Genomic DNA, 20,335 nt, shown 5'->3' with positions numbered 1-20,335 from the left:
AGTGTTGTTCGTACCACACAGACGCGTGCTCGTGTGTGTGTGTGTGCGCGCACACACGCGCGCATGCGCGCACACACACACACACACACACACACAGGCTAATAGCCAACATATGCTTCGCTTCAACATATGAAAACATCCCACCGAGGAGCTCCGTGCTCATTAGCCGTGGTTGCATCAGTGAACAAAAGGTCAGCCCAGGAGACTGTCCGCTCTATCTCCAGACGCAAGCACTTAGGGCTTAATGATGTGTATATTTTCATATGTGGGCAGCTGACATTCCCCATGTAAACTATTTGCAATTTCCCAGTGTGGACAGGCTCTGCTTTCAGGAAAAGCTGAGTGGGAAAGGGCATCTGGAGGGCCCCCTGCCTTCCAGAAAGGGCTGCTGAGAGGTCTGCCTGTCTGGCCCATTCCAGGGTGCAGACAGCTGTTTCTTGGGGGGCGACCCCCATTTCCCATTTCTCCTCCAGGAAGGGAACAGGGGAAGGGTGCGCCCACAGCCGTACCCTGGCCACCCCTTGACCTTCCCGAGGGGATCTGCGTCAGCCTCGGGAAGCCCTGTGCACGGAGCTGCCAGGGCCTGGCTGTGGGCGGGGGCAGGGGTAGGAGCCAGGCCTCCAGCAGGGCCAGGGCCAGAGGCAGTGTGGGTGCCTGCAAGGGGGGCCGGCCTGATAGCTACGGCCCCTCGGTGTGAGTTTTCCCACAGATTTATACTTCTGTTACTCCCCAGAACAATGCCATTTGGTGGGGCTTGTTGTTCCGGGGTTGTAGACATGGAAACCGAGCCACAGACAGCTCTTTGAAGGGCAGGGAAGTTGGTCATCCCTGTCTTACCAGAATCAGAATACTAGATGGGCATCTAGTACCCCCTACATGCTCCTAGAGGGAACAGTTGGCAAAAGGTGGGCCTGAGACTCAAATCCAGGCCTGGCTGCCTCCAAAACCTGTTTATCTCTCTGCTCTGCTCTGCTCTGCTGAAATGAACTGATGATGGCACACAATAGTACTCAATGTATCTGTCGAATAAATGTGTGTGCGTACATTCACATTTATAGCAGGGAAGAGGGAAGCAGAGAGCAACGATGTCTTGTCCATCAGAAGTACCCTCATGAGGGGCGCCTGGGTGGCTCAGTCGGTTAAGCATCAGACTTCGGACTCAGGTCATGATCTCACGGCTCGTGACTTCAAGCCCCTGTGCTGATAGCTCAGAGCCTGGAGCCTGCTTTGGATTCTGTGCCTCCCTCTCTCTCTACTCCTCCCCTGCTCGTGCTCTGTCTCTTTCTCTCTCTCAAAGGTAAATAAACATTAAAAAAATTTCTTTTTTAATTAAAAAAAAGAAAAGAAGAAGTAGTAATACCCTCATGAGGTCATCTGGTCTACCCTGCCTTTGCGACAACCAGGCCGGAGTTCTTCGAGATGTTCTTAGTTACAACTGGTTGGGAGCGCCTGCCTCGGGCAGAAACTGTGGGCTGGAGGCTTGGGGGAGAACCGGGAGCTGCCCTCGGGGGCAGATCCCGGTGCCCGGGTCCCTCGGCCCAAGCACAGCTGTGTCTCCCTCCGGTTTCATTTCATCATATCCCCACCCTCCCCATAAATTCCTCCTTTGTTTGAGCAACTGGGAGTTAGGCATCTGCCGCTTGCCGCCAATAACGCGGACGAGTTCACGACGTGTAAAAGGAGGCGGTAGGGCAGGGAGGACCCCCCAAACACGACCCGAGCCACCAGACCTTTCCTCTCTCCTTGCGTTTCCTTCCCCGTCACCTCTCAAGTCGGCTGCTTCTAAACTCTGCGAACTCAGCCCAGCCCCCCTGACTCCAGGGATGGGAACCAGGACTGGCAGGAGGCGGGCGGGGCAGGGCTCCTTTTAACCCCAAATCCTGGCTTGAAATGAAACCTGCTTGTACAATCTTGACCAAGAAGACAAAGGAGGGAGTTTCCTGAACGGCAGCCTTGGACAGAGAGTTTCCTCACTCGAGGGTGGATGTGAGGTCCAGCTGGCAGGAAGAAAAAGCACCACTATCCCACCTTTTTAATCAAAACCTTCAGTGCCATGTGCAAAAGCCACTGTCGAGCAGTTCCTCCCTCTGACCACGGCCGGGAAGCAGACACAATCCGCGAGCCCCAAATGAGAATAGAACCGAAGGACAAAGTCAGGGTTTTGTTTTCTTGGCCACCGGGGGGAAGAAATAAATCAGCCCAGACAAATGCTCGTGAGCAAAGCGCCGTGGGGCTGTGGCTCCCTCCACTCAAGGCTTGGTGTCTGGACCCTCTGGCTCTCAGCTGAACCGTCCCCAATGCCTCCCCGAGGGTCCACGTGGTCAGCCTGATTGGTGGGCTTTAAGGCCCGAGCACCGTGCCAGATGTAGCCCCACTGGGCAGAGACACAGGCTGGACAGGCAGCCGGTGGCCAGAGGTCCCGGGGGTAGAAGCCAAAAAACGACAAGTCCCATTGTGCCCCTTTTGAGTTCTAAGGGAGCTCACCGCTTCCCTTCAGGGTGGGCGCAGTCTCCAGTCAGAAGCGATTCCCCGAAGCAGAGAAAGCTTAAGCTGTGGAGCCCTTTGCTTGCTGTCCTGGGAGCCACCGAGAGCTCTAGGTGGGAGGGAAGCGTTTCTGCACAGGCACTGAGATACTCACTTCACTCACTTTGGGTAAACTGAGATCTCGGATAAAAAGGGCCCGAGTCTCCGAGGCTCCAGTCATTTGTTGTGATTTCTTTTCTCATTCTCAGGAAATGCTTTTGCACCTCATCTTCTCTTCCTTTTTGGAATGAGGACCGTCTCCAAGTTATTTCAGCTTCAGTCCCCACGACACCTGGATCTTCCCTCATTTCCAATGGACAGCACTTTGTCTCACAGGGGCCTTCTCTGGAGACACACCCAGGAGTCCACCTTCTGTCTGCTACCAAGTCTTCAGGAGACCGATCTTCACCTTTGTCTTTCCGTGGTGAACAGCTAAAGACCCAGAGTCTGAGGAGCTCACGGGGCTCCCTGGAGCTTCTCGTGGAAAGGGGAGAAGGTTCAGAAGGCAATACCCTGACATTGTTGAGAAGTAGCCTGGCGTCCTCTGTAAGGCCCACGATCCCATTATGATGCAGATACACGGGACCACCCTGGCCATCTCCTTCATTCTTTGAGTAACAGTCTCTTTATTTATCTATTAAAAAAGTTTTTTTTAATGTTTTCATTTATTTTTGAGACGGAGAGAGGCACAGCACGAGCAGGGGAGGGGCAGAGAGAGGGGGAGACACAGAATACGAAGCAGGCTCCGGGCTCCGAGCCGTCGGCACGGAGCCCGACGCGGGGCTCGAACTCACGGAGCGTGAGCGTGACCTGAGCTGAAGTCAGACACTCAACAGACTGAGCCACCCAGGCGCCCCCGAGGAACAGTCTCTTGTACCACTTTGGAGGTGAGTCTGGAGATAGCTGGTTACCCCACCAGGCCAGGAGGACACTGCAAGGGATGGGAGCTGTCTTTGGAAGCAGAGCTGAGGAGGTGCCTGTGAACAGTCAGAAGCAAGGAGCTCCCCACCTCTCCTGCTGGAGTCTGAGCCGAATTAGTCCGTCAGCCACATAGGTTCCCTGAGTGTCTGTTCTGAGCTCAGGTCATGAGTTGCATCCCAAGGACCTCATAGACCAACTTACTCGGCCAATGGCAGGAAGCAGTTCAAGACTGCCGGGGACTAAGGATGGCTAAGAGACTAAGAGCGTGGTGCAGCCTCTCAGCCCCCAGGAGAAGAGCTCAGAGAGGCAGTATCATCAGGACACAAGTGGCTTCAAGGCTGATCACCGGTGAGGTCCGACTAAGTCCCCGAGGATGCAGGGGGCTTGGTTAAGCAATGAGGAGGAGGACCTTTCCTGCTTTTAGGTCCTGGCATTTGCACACTGAAGTATTGTGAGAAGCCCAGCACTCTAGAAGAATCCATTCTTGGGCGCCTGGGTGGCTCAGTCAGTTAAGCATCTGACTCTTGATTTTGGCTCACGTCATGATCTCATGGTTTGTGGGATCGAGCTCTGCATCAGGCTCTGCACTGAGAGTCTGAAGCCTGCTTAGAATTCTCTCTCCCTATCTCTCTCTCTCTGCCCCTCCCCATCTCGGGCTCGCGTGTGCGCTCTCTCTCTCTCTCTCTCTCTCTCTCTCTCTCTCAAAAATAAAAAAAGCTTAAAAACAAAATCAATTCTTGTCCCGTGGCAAAAATTTCTGGACAAATTTAAGATGGTAGCATTGTCTTTGAGGACCCCAAACAGCAGACTCACAGAGGTCACCAACTGAGTGAAGGGCTGTGAGGCCTGGAAGTGCTCTGAGCGAGCCTGCTGCCTCTGAACGGGCTTACCACCCTTTCGGACAGTGCCCCTGCTGACCTGGACGCCCCAAGTCACAAGGTGTCACGTCTCCTGGGTCAGCAAAGTGGAGAAACACAGCCCTTGAGAAATGGCCACAACCCTTCAAAAACGGAAAAGCAGATTGGGGCTTAAAGGGGCTTGACCCGTATTTCCTTTGCTGTTCAAGTGGCTTTGCAGAAATCGGGAGGAAGGATTTTTAGGGGTCACGGAGAGAGAGAGAGACAGGACATTTTTAAACATCGGCAGAATTTAGCCAGGGGCCCCGAGAGCTGGGCAATTTTAATGAGAAAGAGGAAAATACATGAGTGACCCTGACCCAGGCCTTGACTCTTTACGTCAAAAGCAAGAGACGATAATTAACAGAATGAAACGCGTCTGGACATGGAGTGAGGGGCCAGCCGGGCTCTGTCAATTTGATAATCCCCGGTCACGACCTGTGGGCGCAAAGCATTGGATGGGGGAGGATGTGCTGTTTACCCGCAGGCCGCACACACTGGCTGTCGGGACCCAGAGAAGCGTGACTTTTCCTGGCGAGTTGTTTGAATCCAGCCCCCTGTCCTCTGGGTCAGTGCAGCCGCATGCAGGTAACTCATGAGTGGTGCTCTGGTCCGAAGGGGCTGGCGTGCAGGACGCTCAGGGCAGGGAGTGTCCTTCATTCCTTGTGCGTGAGAGGCGCGGGCACAGCAAGCCAACTTTCCATCTTCCAAAACACCCTCCCGTTCCCCGGCTTCCAAACCGGCTTCAGTCTGAAGTTGTGTTGGAAATATCTTGGCCTCGGAAGGTATTTCTCCAGTGAAGATTTCATTCCGTGGGGCTTGGGAGTGAAGGAGGGGCAGGAATTTCCAAAGATCCAGGGAATTTAACCGAAACCCCCCACCCCCTACCCCCCATGATGTCATTTCTCTGCCCAAGGCCCAGGGACGGGGAGGGGCCCGTCAGGCTACACAGTCAGCGGAGAACAGGCAGCACAGAGCCCAGCATCGCTGCCCACCCAGGGCAGATCTGGGGAGGTGGGGGAGGGCGGGCGTCCTCAGGAACCCTAAGGCCGACTGCTCTGTCTCCAGCCACTCTAAAGACAGGAATGCCGGGCAGGAAATACTATACACACACTCAGGAATGGGGATTGGAGGCAGAGCTGGCTCCATCGGCATCAAAGGAGCATCCAATTTTCTGACCTGGAGGGTCACGAGAAAGGAAAGGGACCCAGACGGGCATGCTGTGAGGAGCCCGGGCTGGCATGTTTGCCTCCAGGATGTCAGAAGGAGCTGAAAAGAAGTCAGGCTGCGGGCAAAGAGAATTTGTTTTCCAGGAAAGGTTAGGGGAGAAAGATAAGTATGTCTCTTTGAAGGACAAATGCACAGTCGTTAAAAGGGCTGTGCGGGGAGACTCGGACAAGAGACAGTGCTAATGACCCGGGGCAGAGTGAAAGCCAAGCCTCAGGTTCAGGGCCAGCAGCTGGATAAGGGCCAGGAAAGAGCAGCCAGCACGTACAGCCTACAGATGGCAGCACCCTGGTATTCCCAGACCTGCTCATTCCTGCAGCACCTGGGACACTGATTTGGGGCAAAGTCTGTCTCTGGTTAACTTTTTTTTTTTTTTTAAACGTTTATTTATTTTTGAGACAGAGAGAGAGCATGAACAGGGGAGGGGCAGAGAGAGAGGGAGACACAGAATCTGAAACAGGCTTCAGGCTCTGAGCGGTCAGCACAGAGCCCGACGCGGGGCTCGAACTCACAGACCGTGAGATCGTGACCTGAGCTGAAGTCGGACGCTTAACCGACCGAGCCACCCAGGCACCCCTATCTCTGGTTAACTTTTGAGAAGACAGCACCGTGGAGGAGAAAGATCACAGGCTCTGAATCAGATAGACTGGGCTTATATCTCAGCTTCACTTTTTTTGTTGTTGATCTTTTTCTTTTATCATAAAATATATGTAACATAAAAATGGCCATTTCCACCATTTTTAAAGAGTACAGCTCAGTGGTGATAATTATATTTATAATGACAACCATCACCCGCCATCTTTTTCCAAAATTTTCTCATCACCCCGTTATGCAGTAACACCCTATCTCTCCCTCCCATGGGCCCCCGGTAAATTCTAATCTATTTCTGTCTCGACAGATTTGCCTATATTGACATTTCACATAAGTGCGATTATACAATGTGTGGCCTTTTATGTCTGGCTTCCTTCACTTTGCATTATGTCTTTAAGGTTCACCCACGTGGTAGCCTATGTCAGGACTTTGTTCCTATTTATGGCTGAATAATACTCCACTGGGTGGACAGACCATGTTCTGTTTATCCATTCATCTGTTGACGGGCACTGGGTCCTTTCCACCTTCTGAAGACTGAATGAATAGTGCTGCTATATATATATACCTGCATACAGGTACCTGTTGGAGTCCCTGTGTTCAACTCTCCCAGCCTGCCCTCTCAATAGCGAGAGACCTCTGCCCAACACAGAAGGGTCAAGTGCATCCAGGCTGCGGGACTGCCATGAAGATGGGACGAGAGAGAGGTACAGAGCATATAGCATACAGTCGGTACTAAATTAACCTTACTTGTTCACATAGCCCCCCCACCCCTGTCTTAGAATCCACTCTTAGAAAAGAGTTAACGATTCCCCCTTCAAGTGTCTCCATTTAAAAACACGGATGATTACATGGTGGAACTTCCGGCACCAGCAGCTTCTCTGCTTGGCTCGGATGCAGCAAAGGTCCCCGTATTTAGACACAGAAGAATAAGAGCCTCGGGGGAATTCAGGCCCAGCTGCAGGCCAACGACAGTAGGAACTGGAAAATGAAGTCAGTTCCTTCTGGTGTCTTCTCACCAAGCTTCCAGCGTAGGGTTGGGGAAAGCCTGGCAAGGAACATTCCAGTCTCCTCTTCCAAGCCATGTGACACTTATGGGGGAAGGGTGCAGCCCCTCTTTGGGCCTCAGTCCCCTCACGTAGGGAATGAGAAGTTGGGCTTAGTTCTGGTCTTAAAGCTGGGTTCCACCAAGCCAGTAGTGTTCTTTATTTTCTTTTAAGTTTACTCTTTTTGAGAGAGAGAGAGAGAGAGAGAGAGAGAGAGAGAGAATGAGTGGGGGAGGAACAGAGACAGAGGGAGAGAGAGAATCCCAAGCAGGTTCCATGCTGTTAGTGCAGAGCCCAACGCAGGGCTCGATCCCATGAACCACAAGACCGTGACCTGAGCTGAAGTCAAGAGTCGGACACTCAACCACTGAGCCACCCAGGTGCCCCCCGACCCCGAAGTGTTCTTTAAAAGATAGGGGATGGGGATGGAGGCAAAAGGGAGTCCAGCCCCCAGGCTGCTCAACTGCAGCTGGTCTGTGTCTTTATTTATTTATTTATTTATTTATTTATTTATTTATTTTAACGTTTATTTTTGGGACAGAGAGAGACAGAGCATGAATGGGGGAGGGGCAGAGAGAGAGGGAGACACAGAATCGGAAGCAGGCTCCAGGCTCTGAGCCATCAGCCCAGAGCCCGACACAGGGCTCGAACTCACGAACCTCGAGATCGTGACCTGAGCCGAAGTCGGATGCTCAACCGACTGAGCCACCCAGGTGCCCCTGGTCTGTGTCTTTACATACTATGAATCTTTAGCTAAAGCTATTTGCAAGGCCATGGATTAGGTGGCCTATGAGATTCCCCTGGATGCCATGGCCCACCCCGGGAGGTATCCTCTGTCCCCTCAGTGTAAACTAGAGGAATGATCCTGCAGGATGGGCTCTCAGCAACTCTCCCAACGTACCAGCATTTCTGAGGCTCAGGCCTCCATTCAAGAAGGCGGCTTAAGCAGCAGGGGGCCCTTCATCGGGAGTGGTGCTGTGGTAGGCACTGGGGTGAATTTCAAATGAGCCCTCATAGGCCCTGCTGTTCTCCAAACAGCACCCTAGCTCCCTGGTGAGTGCTTCTGGGTCATTAACAAACTTTCAATCAAGAAGAGACTTAAGCAGAGCCCAAGAGCCAGATTAGGTCATCGTAAGAGAGCAGGATGGGTAGGGTCAAGAGCACAGACTCTGAAGTCTCAGCTTCCCCCATCCCCGAGACCTTCAGAGAGTTACTCAACCTCTCTGTGTCTTCATCTCTTCACCTTTGACATGGAGACAGTAATCCATGGGGGTAGATGTGAGGATTAAGTGAGTTCTTTAAAGCCCTTGGACTCCTGTCTGGCACAGAGTGAGAGCCGTCCCTAGATGTAGAGGGATGTGGAGTTGGATGGCCAACCTCCTCACTCTACTGATGGAAACTGAGGCCCAGGGAGAGGAGGCATCTGGCTGTGAGGGGAGTGAGAAGAGGGCAGAATTTGGAGCTCAGGCCCGGGTTCAATTCCCCACTCTGCTCAAGCTTGGTGTTCTTGGGCAATTACTCAACCCCTCTGAGCTCTCATTTCTCCTCCTTTCAGCTGGCTGTTATGAGGACTGAGTACAACAGGGACACGGAGTTCCAGGCATGCAGTAGTTGCTCAATAGATGCTAGATCCCTTCTGTCTTGCCCCTGATAGCTAGTAAGCACAATTCGTTTTGAATTCCGCTCTCTGCTGTTCCCAAAACTGGAAGAGGAAGAGACCCAGCCTCCACTTCCCCACTGCTGGAGAAAACTCCAGAAGTTGCTCTCTTGAGTTTCCTTTTCAGTCCTCTTCTGGGAGTCTTTTTGCAGTGCTGTGGCAAAAAGCGGGAAAAGCCAGGGTGCATGGCCCAGCTGCCCCTCCAGCCCAGCCAGCTGCCCAGCCGCATGCTGCTCAGGAGGGGCTCAAGCGAAGGCAGACTCCGAGCTCCCTGGGTTCATTGACAACAGGATAGAGATGTTGTTCCAGGTGCTGGGAGACAGATGAGGGCCAATCAGTCTAGCAGAGATGAAATGCTGGGTCCGGGACTAGTGTCTGGAAGCCCAAACCCCATGAAGGATGGGGCAGGCACATGGAAGGGAGGGATTTGCCCAAGCCCCCCATATCCCATGCCTTGGGTTATTACCCTGGTGACCAAGGCTTGGTTAGATGGTTAGGCAGACTCCAAGCCAGCTCCCCCCCAGACCACAGACTGCAGGAAGGGAGATGGGGAATGAGCCTGTCTCCCAGTCCAGTGCTCCTTGCTCTAGATCATGCTTTCCCTAACAACAGGCCAGCATTTATAAAATGCATCACAGCTGGGAAACTGACAGTTAGCCAGCCCAGCATTTTCCGAAGATGATGAGATGGTCTTAGGAGGTGTAGGGACACAATAATCTGAATCGCTCTCGGTGAACAAGGTATTCCCTTTTCAATTCTCCTTTGAGCCTCCTGTCATCAAGAAGAAAGTCTCGGTGTGATACCACCATCTTGCTAACACCTCTCCCATACTCACTAATCTCCCTTTCAAACAAAGAGAAAGGTGGCCTTAGGCTCAGAGCCTTAGGCAGGCACAAGAGGATCCAGCTAGGATTTAATGCCACTTTCCCAGTTGTCTTTCTGTACGACAAACAAATACTGGTTTTCCAGGCATGTTCCTGAATACAAGTTTCTTCTGAAACTTTATTTTTTAAAAGATTTTATTTTTAAGTAATCTCTACACCCAACGTGGGGCCCAAACTTACAACCTCAAGATCAAGAGTTGCATGCTCCACCGATTGACCCGGTCAGGTGCCCCGAAACTCATTTATTTTAAATTAAACAGAAAGACATGAGTTAACTTAAAAGAAAAAAAAAAAAACTATAAACAAGTGTAAGGTTGGTATGCAGATTCAGCAAAATCTGTGAAGGCACAGCAACAATGAAGGATGGGGGGGGGGGGCGCCTGGGTGGCTCAGTCAGTTAAGTGTCCAACTTTAGCTCAGGTCATGATCTCACGGTTCATGAGTTCAAGCTCCACATCAGGCTCTGTGCTGACAGCTCAGAGCCTGGAGTCTGCTTCAGATTCTATGTCTCCCTCTCTCTCTCTGACCCTCCCTTGCACTCTCTCTCTCTCTCTCTCTCTCTCTCTCACAAAAAATAAATAATAAGGGTGCCTGGGTGGTTCAGTGAGTTAAGCGCCAGACTTCGGCTCAGGTCATGACCTCACAGTTTGTGGGTTTGAGTCCCACATCAGGCTCTGTGCGACAGCTCAGAGCCTTGGAGCCTTGGAGCCTTGGAGCCTGAGCTGTCGCACAGAGCCTTGGAGCCTGCTTCAGATTCTGTGTCTCCTTCTCTCTCTGCCCCTCCCCCGCTCATGTTCTGTCTCTGTCTCTGTCTCTCTCTCAAAAATAAACATTAAAAAATTTCTAAATAAATAAATAATAAACGTTAAAAAAATTTTTTTTATAAAGGAATGAAGGATGGCCATGATACTCAGATGGGGAGACTGAGGCTCCAAGGATGTAGGGCTGGAAGGGGCAGAACTGGGGCTCTGTGTGCTCTTCAGGGCAAGGACTGAAGCCACCGACTGCCTTCCTCAAAGGCCGAGGAGCTGTCCCCACCAAGAAGCTAGCCAGCCTGGGCTAGCTGACTGCTGATCTGCTTCCCGGGTCGGGAAGGGGGAGGCGCCAGTGAAGTGAGCAGGGGACAAGGGGCCAGAGAAAGAGGAACTCGGAATAATTATTATTTCCTTTCATTCAAGCTCTCTACTTTTTAAAAGGTGGATGTTTTCCGGAGAGCCACACCAGCACTAGGAATAGATTTCTTTTGTGCAAAAACTCAGGCTGATGGGTAACTTCCCCTTAACGAGAACAAACTTCCCTGCTTTACCCTATCATTGTTTATAGAAGCAAAGAGGCATGTGTCTATGTGGGGCCCAGAGAACAATATCCTGCCGGCAGACCTCCGGCAAGAAGTGCCCTCTAGAAGCTGCCCGCCCTGGGCGTTCCCAGCATCCCACAGAGGCTGCCAAGCCGGTTCATGCCAGAAGGCTGACCCAACCTACCAGTGCACCTTGGTGTCCAGGCCCTTTCAGCAGAACCCACCACCAGGTCTGAGCTACCCCTTTTGCTACCTAGCAAACCCACATCGAAACTGGGTGCCATCTGCCAGGCCTCAGTGACTGGGCTGGCACAGCTCAAAGACGGAGGCCCAGCACAACTGCTTACGAGCCCAGTTAAAATGAATCATGGCGAGACGTCCTACAAACAACATGGCTGACGCGGGACACTCGGGGACTCGCCTGAAGCCCTGCCCCCACAATTCTAAACCAGCCTCTTCCTTTCCCCGACCTTGGCTGCCTGACCTGTAAAATGGGTACACTAATACCCAGCTTGGAGCGTTGCTATAGAAGGAGCCAAGAGCAGGTGTGTAAGGTGGCGTTGCAGTGTTGGACACAGACAGCCTAAGAAATATAGAGGGACTTTTTGAATATTCGTGAAGGACCGTGCCTGGCCCTGCTTTTCCCAACTGGCAATGGGGCTTTGGTTCTCCAGGGGAAGCCAGATTCATGCGCCTAACGTGCACTATGATTTATTTGTCCCCATATGCACCCTGTTCCCCAAAACCCCGAGGCCTTCTGACAAGGATAGATAAGACAAAGTGGAAGCAAGTCATTTAAAAACAAGTAACAAAACTGAATCTGAATTTTATCAAAATTAAAACCCGTTGCGCTTCAGAGGACACTATCACAAAAGTAAAAGGACCACTCACAGGATGGGAGAAAATATTTGCAAGTCACATATCTGATAAACGACTCGTATGCAGAGCATACAAAGAAGCCTTAGGATTCAACTTTAAGAAGATCATCAACCTAATTTAAAGATGAACAAAGGGTCTGAATAGACAGTTCTCCCAAGAAGATCCACAAATGGCCGATAAGCACATGAAACAGCGTTCGGCATCGTCAGTCATCAGGAAAATGCAAATCAAAACCACCACGAGATACCATTTCACACCCTCTACGATGAATAATATTAAAAAGAGGGAAAATGGCAAGTGCTGGCGAGGATGCAGAGAAACGGGAACCCTCATGCACAGCCGGGGGGAAATGCAAAATGGCGCAGCCCCTTCCAGAGTATTCTCGACAGTTCCTCACATGACTAAGCACCGAGTTACCCTGTGACCCGCTACTCCACTCCTAAGTATCTCTCCAAGGGGGATGAAAACACATGTCCAGGAAGAAACCTGTACACAAATGTTCACAGCAATGTTTTTCGTTATGGCCCCAAAGTGTAAACAAACCAAGTGTCCATCCATTGGTGACAAGATAAAAACAATGGGGTCTATCCATACAGTGGGATACTATCCAGCCATGAAAAAGGATGAAGTACTTAAATATGTTACAACACGGGTACACCCTGAAACATTATACTGAGTAGAAGAAGATACAAAAGGCACGCGCTCTATGACTCCATTTATATGAAATGTCCAGAACAGGCAAGTCCCCAGAGACAGGAAGTAGGTTAGTTTTTGCCAGGGGCTGGGAGGAAAGGGAGACAGGGGGTGACTGCTAATGAGTAGAGTTTCTATTGGGGGTGATAAAATGTCCTGGATGCAAATAGTGGTGATAGTGGTACAACTCTGTGAATATTTTAAACCACTGAACTGCACACTTTAAAAGGATAACTTTTAAGGTATGTGAATTATATCTCCGTAAAGCCAATATTTTAAAGTCTGTAGTGATGGATGCTTTCGTGATCACATATTGTTATTTATTACTATAATTAAAACTACTTCCTGGTCCACCCCAGCTCAGAGCAAGCCTGCCCCTCCCCCCACCACTCCGAACACCTATATCACCTCTGGTCTGCAGGTACCTGGAAGATGAGCCGCCTGGATCTCTACAGAGCTCAGCACACACATCTGATCTGCCCCGGGGGCCAGCTTCTCCAAGCTGACATACCTTTGACTATTTCTAGGACACGCCATGTTCATGGCTGTCTCACCAGCATCAGAGACTAGCCTGCCACAGAGACAATGTTTTCAGTTTAGGGGTTTGGGGGGTGAGAAGGCAGGCAGAAAGACATATTCCGTATGCTCCCCCAAATCTTTCAACCTCCCTTGCTGGCCAGGGGAGCTTTAACAAGGCAGTTCATGCTTGAGCGCTTCCTTCACTCATCTCCTCCCCTTTGGCAGTGACCATGAGACAACACCTTCAAGATGGTGGGGCCACAGAAGCAGCCAGGACCCCTGGTCTTCAACCCAGGAGAGCTGAAGACCCAATCGGATTGTGCCTAAGAAAGAAAGGATCTCTGTTGTGCGAAGGCCCTGAGATTTGGGGGTTGTTTCTTGTAGCGGCTAGTATTAATCATCCTGACGAACGTATCGCTTTCTAACGAGCCTGGCCTCTCTGGCCAGCCTCTGTGGCCGGGGGCCCTCCAGACCCCTCCTTGGCCTCACTCAACCCCACAGCTGGAGTTCATGTCTGAGTGATTTCCTCATTCAACAGCCTCGTACTGAAAGCACAGAGAGGAGGGGGAAAGTCAGACGCTAGCCCCCACTGAGCGAGTGTCTAACACGGACCAGCCCCTGGGCTGTGTACTTGCTGGCATTTGGGACCCTCGCCACCACCCCACCCACTTGACAGCTGGAAGCCTAGTAACTGTCCCAAGGCCACGCAGCTGAAAGAGGCCAAGTCTGCCCTCCGACCCAGGTCGACCTGGTTCCAGAAGGTCTTCTTGCAGCTCTCTGCCGCCCTTGTGTTAGAGCCCCGCTTTCGGTGCATTCCAAAGCCCACCACCCAGGGCTGGTGTCTCCAACAGCCCCCAGCGCAAAGCTGGCCATGTCTGGCCAACCGATGCAAGATCTGGGCAGTATCCAAGGAGTGGGCTTGCCTCTCAGGAAGGAAGCCTTCAAGCCAGGGTTTGAAGGGCGTCATCGCACAGGGAGTGAGAATTCAGCTCCAGGCATAAATTCTGACTTAGAACGAGAGGGATTTTCCAGCCAGACTCCTAGCAAACACACCATGTCAGACGCCGGGGAACAAAAACCAGCCAAGCGGCAGCTCCCCAAGAAAAGACACAAGGGACACGAGGTGAGGGGCTCGCGGAAGGAAGCTTCCCAGGGCCCTCTCGCTGTCTCATTCAAAGCAGCTCACAATGATTGCAAGCCGTGAGTCCAGCACTGGCAGGTGCAGGGGACACCCACAAAGAACAGATGCCACCATCTCTGCCCAGTGAGTAGCAATGACCTTCGTCCCATGTCCTCTGTCTTTCCTGGGGGCGCTGCACCCACTCAGTGACTCAGGATGAAAACCAGGAGTCACCTGGGTCTCCTGCCCTTCCCCTTCACACCCCACACCTGGCCGCCCCCAAGAACTCCTTCCTGCTAACATTTCCCAAGACCCTCGTGCTGTCATGTCCCAGCGTGGGTCACAGTCACTCCCGTGGCACCTGCATCAGCTCCCTAGTCTTCTGCCTCCAGTCCCCCCACCAATCCCCTGTTCTCCATGTGGTCAGAGGAACCAGCCTCAACCGCAAACGGCTCCCACTGCCTCCAGGATGCTGTCAATCTCCTCAGCATGATTTGCCAGGCCCTGCTGCCCAGGGGATCCCCATCCCCCTACCTTCTACTCCCGCTACACCCTTGCCCATGTCTATACCAGGGTTTCTCAACCTCAACACCACTGACATTTGGGGTCAGAAACTACTTTGTTATGGGGCTGTCCCGTGCATCGTAGGACGCTCAACAGGACCCCTGGCCCCTACCTGTTAGATGCCAGGAGCACCTCCCCCCAGTTGTGCCAATCAAAAATATCTCCAGTCTCTGCCAACTGTCCCCTGGGGGGCAAAACATTCCCAGGTGATCCTCTATACCTTTGCCCATGAAACGCCCTTCTTTCCTTTCATTCATACCTGGTCTCTTCCTCCTCATCACCTTAAAATTTGATTCAGCTGCCTCACCTCCCAGAAGCCTCCCTGGCTTGTCCAGGGTGGTCTAGGGGCAGCTTCTCAGGATCCTCCTCCCCTCTTCCCTTTTCCCTTTGCACAGTTCCGCCACTGTTCCCGTCACATTGCCGCTGACGGACCCGTTGATGTGTGTCACCCTCTGCAGGGCGGGCTCCTCAGAACCCCTGCACCGGGGCACGGAAGCACCGACCTCATGTACTTGCATGAGTACACAGTGCGGCGTGCTTGGTGACCGCCCAAGTAGGTGTGATGGCATCTGACCAGTGGCAAGGGGCTGTGTGCAGCCAAGGTATCAGGCTGAGGAACAGGGAAGGGAGAAAAACAGAGTAAGGGTCTAGGTGAAGGGTCTTGTGGGGAACGGCCTGAATAGGGACAACGAGATGTGGTCGTCAAGAAGAGACTGGGCCAAAGCCCAGTGTGGGGCCTGTGGGAGGGGTATCAGGAGAAAGCATTTTGAAGCAGAAGGAAACCAGGTCATGAAGCCCCTTGGATGTGTTCTGTAGCCACAGATGTATTCAGCAGGGTGTAAAATTTGGGCGGCGGGAGGGTGGAAGGTTTTATGGTCAAATAAGTTTGGGAAATGCTTTGTCTGCGGTTAAACAGGTTTCTTTATTGCAGGACTTCTTAGGGCCTTTGAGATGCTCACGTGCCAGGTGAATTTTCACAAGGGCACATGCAGCAGATAGTGTTGCCCACACGTAGTTGCCCACAGAGCTTCTCAGATGATCAGTGTCCTTCAGCCTACCCTTTGGAATTGCTGCTTAGAGCTGAGACACGGGGGCTACGCCTTGAAAGGCTCAAGGTAAGGACAGTCTGGGTTTGGGGACAATGACTCTGGGGGTTGTTCAAAGACCTGAGGGCCAATGCCGGAGCCTCAGCCCCTGGCTCTCCAGCACCGGGGCCATCTGCAGAACTGAGAAGCGAAAACGGCTCCTGAGAGATTGTCTACAGGAAGGACTGGGAGGCAGTGTGAAATTTATTGTAGGAAAACAGTCGCCCCATGGGACTGCTTCGACCACCTCCCCCAGGCCCCTGGGCCATAACACATGGTGTGGTTTAAATTCTTTAAATTGAGGAGTACTTAAGGAAAAAATGTTGGCAGGCTCTGAGGCACTTGTAAAACCATCTGAGCTGATGAGGAGTCTGGGCCCCATCCCTCCAGGAAATGGAGGCAGCGCTGAGCAGGGGCAGGGAGGTCTGGAGGGCGGGATGGGGTCCACCAGCAGAGGCTTCTGGTCGGCAGAGAGTGAAACAGTCCCCTGCAGCAGCCCTTGGATGGGCCCGAGGAGCTGGCAGGGCCGAGCAGAGGAACACTTCATCCTCACTGTGGATCACAGCCAGGCCCGCAGATGCTCCCGGGCAGGGTGGCAGGAGGGCAGTGAGGGGCCAGGAGTGGGAAACAGTGCACCACGGGGTGAAGACCAAGGGCTCAAGTCCCAGCTGCGTGACCTGGGATGGTGACAGCCCCTCCTGAGCCTCCCCGGGCGCAACCATAAGACGGAGACGACAGAATCGCATCACGTGGTAGCTGCAGGGATCAGGTGAGCGTGTCTGCACACAGTGGGTCCTCAACACATGTCTGGGGGAAGACAAGCGGGCGGGCAGCCCCAAACTGGGCGCAGATGCAGAGCCGGACTGGCAAAGCTCAGGCACTGAGGAAACCGTCTTTGCTGAGGGCAGCGGAAGACTCTAGCGTTTGAGTGGCCGCAGCATGTTACTCGGCTCCCTGGGCCCTGGCCGCCACCTGGCCACCTCTCGTGTCCCAGAGACGGAAGCCAGCACACACAACGCCTGGGGGGCGCTCAGCTGGTGAGCTGTTGCTCTCACCCACCTCCCCGGGCCTCTGGGCCCTGCTTATGCCCAAGGCGTTCCTGCTGTTTCAAGAGGTGACCAGGTCAAAAGCCGCACGTCAGCAGCTGTAAGTGTGGGTGGACAGGGACCCCGCTCAGACACGTCTCCTTCTTGACCACTTTCAACCTGAGCGCTTCCATAGACGCCAAAGAGGCCTGTGTCTGAAACAAAGCAGGGCAGAGCTGCCCAGGGGTCCCGCAGACGGAGCGGGCAGCCACATGTGCCCAGGGCCACGCCGTGTGCAGAGGGAGCCGGCCCCGCTCAGCGTCCGGGGGCGTTTTATGAACTGAATCCTCTCATCTCTGAAATGTGCCGACGTACCGTGAGCGCTTGCCCGTCACGCGGACAGAAGGAAGCAGAAACAGAGAGACCCCAAGGGAAGGCAGCGAGAGAATGACAAGTAGGGGTGAGGGCTCGGCACGAGTGGCAGGAAGTGACGCAGGAGACATCTCCGGGTGTGAGACTGCACAGGGATGCCCCCTGGCCACCTGCAGATGCTGGAGATGAGCACCCAGAGCGGGACTCGGTGTGGTACGAGAGACCCTGGCGGTGGGGGAACCCCACACGCTCAGGGCCCCCCGGACCTCCGTAACTCCCGAGAGGGCAGCAAGGGTGTGAGGTGGGACCAGAGCTGCCAAGGACCCCCTGGGACCCTTGCTGAGAACATCAAGATGGGGTGTACCACTTCAAGGGACTTTCATGTCATGGAGTTAAAACCTACACAAATATGCAGAGACAGTCTGTACGAGCAGGGGAGAGGAGGCCTGATTTTAAAGTCTGAAGGAGCTGCTGTGGGTAGAAAGCCCTGAGGTCACCCTGGATGCCTTTGCAAGGGTGTCGCTGGCTGTCAGAAGGCCACCTGGTGCTGAAGGAGCTGTACGTGACCCGGATTGTTCTGCCCACAGCCCTCCCTGTCTGAGTGGAGTCACCCTGAGCAGCGGCCGAAAACCAGTGTAACTGCATCCTGCTTTGGTGCGGCTGCGAAGGGACACCAGCCACGGGGCAGCACCCCCAAGGTGGCAGGCAGGTAGGGGCAGGGCTGGTCTTTTATCAGGGGCTAAATGTCACATCCGGGGAGTCTCTATGCCTCGTTGGCAACACCCCTCTCTCTCTGACTGAAGCATCTCCCATTTTTCTCCTTGTTTGGTTCTTATCTTGTGAATCACGTGTCATTCAGTGTAGGCTGGGAGAACGGAGTCCACGATGAGCCCCTTTGCAGGGACCCTCTGCCATTATCTGGTCAAGTCTCACCCACTTTACGGCAAAGAACACTGAGACCCCGGGAGAGGAGGACCAAGGGCACATGGTAAACCAGGGCTGAAGCCGTTTCCTGATCTGCACGCCTGTGTTGCTACTCCCTGCCACACTCTGTGTGGACCGGTGAACAGCCGGGACCCCGTCACACAGGCTGTGGCAGCCCCAGTCCACCAGCAGCCTGGGACAGAGGGCGTGCCCAGTCCCAGAGGAGGAGGAAGCCACCGCTGGCCCACAAGGGTACAGGACACACCCAAAACTGTGTGGGTACAGGTCTCAACTCAGACTCGTAAGACCTCTAGAAGGTGGGTCTGGCAGGGAGGGCCACATTTAAGAAACGGAGACTGAGGCCCAGTGAGGGAACACGACTGGATTGTGTGGGGAGAAAAAGTGGCACTAGAACCCCAGGCTCCCAGGCCAAGTTCTGAACCAGATGGAGACCACCTTTATCCGTCAAGTTGGGGGTGAGAAGGAACAGGTTCCAGGGAACCAAGATCACCAGGACCCCAGGGGCTGGTACTGTTCCTTCAGCATTGGGGTGTGGGTGCTCCTGAGGTAGGGCCGTGGGCGCCCCTCTCCCATCAGTACACCCAGAACATACTTTAGGGTCCTCCACGTTCTGCATGTATTCACCCAATGTGGCCTCTGCCACTCCATTCCCTTCCTGCCCACCCCTGGGCCCTTTCCCTCCACACCAGCCTCTCCAAACCACGCCCGCTGTGCCCTTTCTTCTGGGCACTCCTGACCCCGGCTGGGCCAGGCCTCCACCCGTCCAGCTACAAATCCTTGGGTATGGCCATCATGGGGTCCCTGGAGGGGATTGGGCCCCAGCGAGCAGGCCTCCCCACCCAGGCCCACCCGCCTTGGGCCTCGCCAGTCTTGGGCACTTGCTGGGGGAGGATGAGATACGGGGTCTCTGCAGCCCCGTGGCTGTGCGTGCTTTACATGTGCTGTACAGCCCCCCACGTGGCCTGGCACGGATCCAGGGCCCAAATTCCTCTAAAAGAACTCCCTTTTCCTCTTGCTGGGGGGTTGGGGCAGCCTCTTACCTTTGGGGTGAGGTACTTGGTCATAATTTCCTTCCCTTTCTCCCCCAGTTTTTCATCTGGAGTAACTTCATATTCTGCCTGAAAGAGAAAAAGCACAAGAACAGTATCAGAACTGCTCATGAGCTGCTCATGGTTACACAACCTCAGCGGCCCCCGAGAAGACACCATGGAGGTCAAGGGACTAATCCCTCCTCCACAGGGCAGGAAGCTGAGGCCTAGACTGGGGAGCCGACCTGGCCAAGGAGCCTTGACGTCCAGCCCAGCCTACTTGGCACCATCCGTGAACACGTGCTTAGGGCAGGCCCTCTCCTCTCGGGCTGCACGTTAGAATCATCAGGAGCAAACAGACCACCCCACACCAACCGACAGACCCTCTAGCTGCGAGGGCAGGGCCCCTGGCAGCTAGGGGTTGAGAGCCACCAACTTCGATAAATCACAGGAAGCCCCTGGAAAATAACCAGCCACCAAACGGGAAGGTCCAGAGAGGTTGTCCTGCCCTCAGGTCAGTCAGACCTTACAGCTGCGTGACCTTAGACAAATTCCTTAAACTCTAAAATGCAGATAGAAAAAGCACCTACTACAAGGCAATTGTGCAGACAGAATGTGATAAAGTTCGTAGCCCAGAGCCAGGCACATAATAATACTGCTCAAATGGGGGCGCCTGGGTGGCTCAGTCAGTTAAGCGTCTGACTTCGGCTCAGGTCATGATCTCACAGCTTGTGGGTTTGAGCCCCACGTCAGGCTCTGTGCTGACAGCTCAGAGAGAGCCTGGAGCCTGCTTCGGATTCTGTGTCTCCCTCTCTCTCTGCCCCTCCCTTGTTCACACTCTCTCTCTTAAAAAATAAATAAACATCAAAAAAAATTAAAAAAAATAAATACTGCTCAATGAACAGTTGCATAATTATCACCCCGTCACTATTATGCCTTCCAAGAGAAAACATTAATATCGATGCCTTACCTTTTGCAGCTTTCAGATTATAAAATGAACACACAGAGATTTTTCATATGTTCTTATCTGAACCTTAAAAAAGCCCAGATAGTGACATGGGAGGCC

General features: G+C 53.2%; 1 protein-coding gene across 1 annotated transcript in view; it reads right to left on the bottom strand.

Moving 5' to 3' along the window:
- Positions 1-20,335, bottom strand: part of GRK5 (G protein-coupled receptor kinase 5) — a 211,967-nt gene that overhangs the window by 35,903 nt on the left and 155,729 nt on the right. The window contains exon 4 of the mRNA XM_049646023.1: positions 19,282-19,359. Within this exon, the coding sequence (XP_049501980.1) occupies positions 19,282-19,359 (78 nt within the window). The remainder of the gene's footprint in view (positions 1-19,281; positions 19,360-20,335) is intronic.

This window comes from Panthera uncia, chromosome D2, assembly GCF_023721935.1.
Source record: "Panthera uncia isolate 11264 chromosome D2, Puncia_PCG_1.0, whole genome shotgun sequence".
NCBI lineage: Eukaryota > Metazoa > Chordata > Mammalia > Carnivora > Felidae > Panthera > Panthera uncia.
This window is presented reverse-complemented; position numbering and strand designations above follow the sequence as displayed.